The sequence below is a fragment of the Alosa sapidissima genome, chromosome 21 (assembly GCF_018492685.1).
Source record: "Alosa sapidissima isolate fAloSap1 chromosome 21, fAloSap1.pri, whole genome shotgun sequence".
Classification (NCBI taxonomy): domain Eukaryota; kingdom Metazoa; phylum Chordata; class Actinopteri; order Clupeiformes; family Clupeidae; genus Alosa; species Alosa sapidissima.
Window position 1 is genome coordinate 2626151 of NC_055977.1, and position 2500 is coordinate 2628650.

Sequence of the window (2500 nt, forward strand, 5' to 3'; positions counted from 1 at the left end):
ATGACGGCATGTTAAGTGGTGGACCTAACAGAAGACTGATATCTGCCCCCTTCACTCTCTCAAATCTCTCACTGGGGACATAATGGAGTTTTCCACAGCCTGGCTGGCTGATGAGGGTTTCATATCCCAGCATGTATAGGAGTGTATGTGAGTGTGTGTGTGTGTGTGTGTGTGTGTGTGTGTGTGTGTGTGTGTTTGTGTGTGTGTGTGTGTGTGTGTGTGTGTGTGTGTGTGTGTGTGTGTGTGTGTGTGTGTGTGTGTGTGTGTGTTTACCCCTGATCCTGTGCGGCCGGCTGCACTCACACACACCATTAGCCTCCTCCCCTGCTGTTCCCAGACCCTAACAGCACCACGGCGCCATCACACGGCTCCAGTTTCCGCCATTAGCGTCTCTTGTGCCCCTTTAAAGAGACGCCTCTTACTGAACCCTCAGAGCAGCAGAGCGGCTAATGATAGCTAACGCTAACGCAGATCAGACCAGCGCCTTTCTGAGGTCATTTACTACAAGTCTCCCAGGGCTATTAGAGCTGTGGTGTGTGTGTGGGTGTGTGTGTGTGTGTGTGGGTGTGGGTGTGGAGTGAAGTAGACCTGTGGTCTCCATCCTAGGACTTACTCAGAGCTCTGACCACAAAGAAACAGCATAATGAGGTAGTTTGTAAAACTGCAACATAGTGGTTAGCTAGGGGTTTAATAGCAGTAGGTTTGATAGGAGCAGGTTTGTTAGGTGGATGTTTGTTAGCACTAGGTTTGTTAGCAGTAGGTTTGTTAGCGGCAGGCTTGTTAGGTGGACGTTTGCTAGCAGTAGGTTTGTTAGCAGTAGGTTTGTTAGCTGGATGTTTGTTAGCAGTAGGTTTGTTAGCAGTAGGTTTGTTAGCAGCATGTTTGTTAGGTGGAAGTTTGTTAGCAGTAGGTTTGTTAGCAGCAGGTTTGTTAGCAGTAGGTTTGTTAGTCAGTCCACTGGTGTCTTGTGTGTGTAGTGTGTGTAGTGTCTGTTGAGTCTACAGGTGCATCTGTGTGTGTAGTGTGTGTGTAGGCCTACCTGCTAGTCCACAGGTGTGTGTAGTGTGTGATGTGTGTGTGTAATGTGTCTGATGTGTTGGTGTAGTGTGTGTAGTGTGTGATGTGTGTGTCTAGTGTGTGATGTGTGTGTGTAGTGTGTGTACAGGCCTACTTGCTAGTCCACAGGTGTGTGTAGTGTGTGATGTGTGTGTGTAGTGTGTGATGTGTGTAATGTGTGTATGTAGTGTGTGTACAGGCCTACCTGCTAGTCCACAGGTGTGTGTGCACTCAGACCAGGGGGACCATTCGGACAGCTGGCAGTTGACGGGACACTCGACCACACAGGAGATGTTCATCTGCCATTTCTTCTCCATGCCCAGCTGACAAACACACACACACACATGAACGTCTGAGGAACACACACACACTTACACTTTGAAGGAACTCACACACGCACCTCCTCCTCACCTACCTCCTCACAGACCGACATGATGGGGGGGGGGACCTACCTCCTCACAGAACTTGAGGTCCACAGACTTGCCGTCGCTGCGGACGCAGTCCAGCATGCGCGTCTTGATGCCACTGCCACAGACCGCCCGCTCACTCAGCTGACACGTGCTCCAGTCTGGGGAACCAAGAGTATATACGCCCAACATCACCGCCCAACCAAAAGTATATACGTCCAACATCACCATCCAACATCACCACCCAACATCACCAACCAACATCACATCACCATCCAACATCACCATCCAACATCACATCACCATCCAACATCACATCACCATCCAACATCACATCACCATCCAACATCACCACCCAACATCACCACCCAACATCACATCACCATCCAACATCACCACCCAACATCACCACCCAACATCACCATCCAACATCACCACCCAACATCACCATCCAACATCACATCACCACCCAACATCACCATCCAACATCACCATCCAACATCACCACCCAACATCACCATCCAACATCACATCACCATCCAACATCACCACCCAACATCACCACCCAACATCACCATCCAACATCACCACCCAACATCACCACCCAACATCACCATCCAACATCACATCACCATCCAACATCACATCACCACCCAACATCACCATCCAACATCACCATCCAACATCACCACCCAACATCACCATCCAACATCACATCACCATCCAACATCACCACCCAACATCACCACCCAACATCACCATCCAACATCACCACCCAACATCACCATCCAACATCACCACCCAACATCACCACCCAACATCACCACCCAACATCACATCACCACCCAACATCACCATCCAACATCACCATCCAACATTACCACCCAACATCACCATCCAACATCACCACCCAACATCACCATCCAACATCACCACCCAACATCACCACCCAACATCACCATCCAACATCACCACCCAACATCACCACCCAACATCACCATCCAACATCCAACATCACCATCCAACATCACCACCCA

At 49.8% G+C, this 2500-nt stretch overlaps 1 protein-coding gene across 1 annotated transcript in view; it reads right to left on the reverse strand.

The window, feature by feature from the left end:
• The window catches only part of LOC121696120 (thrombospondin type-1 domain-containing protein 7A-like), an 84429-nt gene that overhangs the window by 19095 nt on the left and 62834 nt on the right, over positions 1 to 2500 (reverse strand). Inside the window, exons 8-9 of the mRNA XM_042077449.1 lie at positions 1509 to 1624; positions 1262 to 1379 (exon numbers count right to left, since the gene is read on the reverse strand). Of these exons, the coding sequence (XP_041933383.1) occupies positions 1262 to 1379; positions 1509 to 1624 (234 nt within the window). The remainder of the gene's footprint in view (positions 1 to 1261; positions 1380 to 1508; positions 1625 to 2500) is intronic.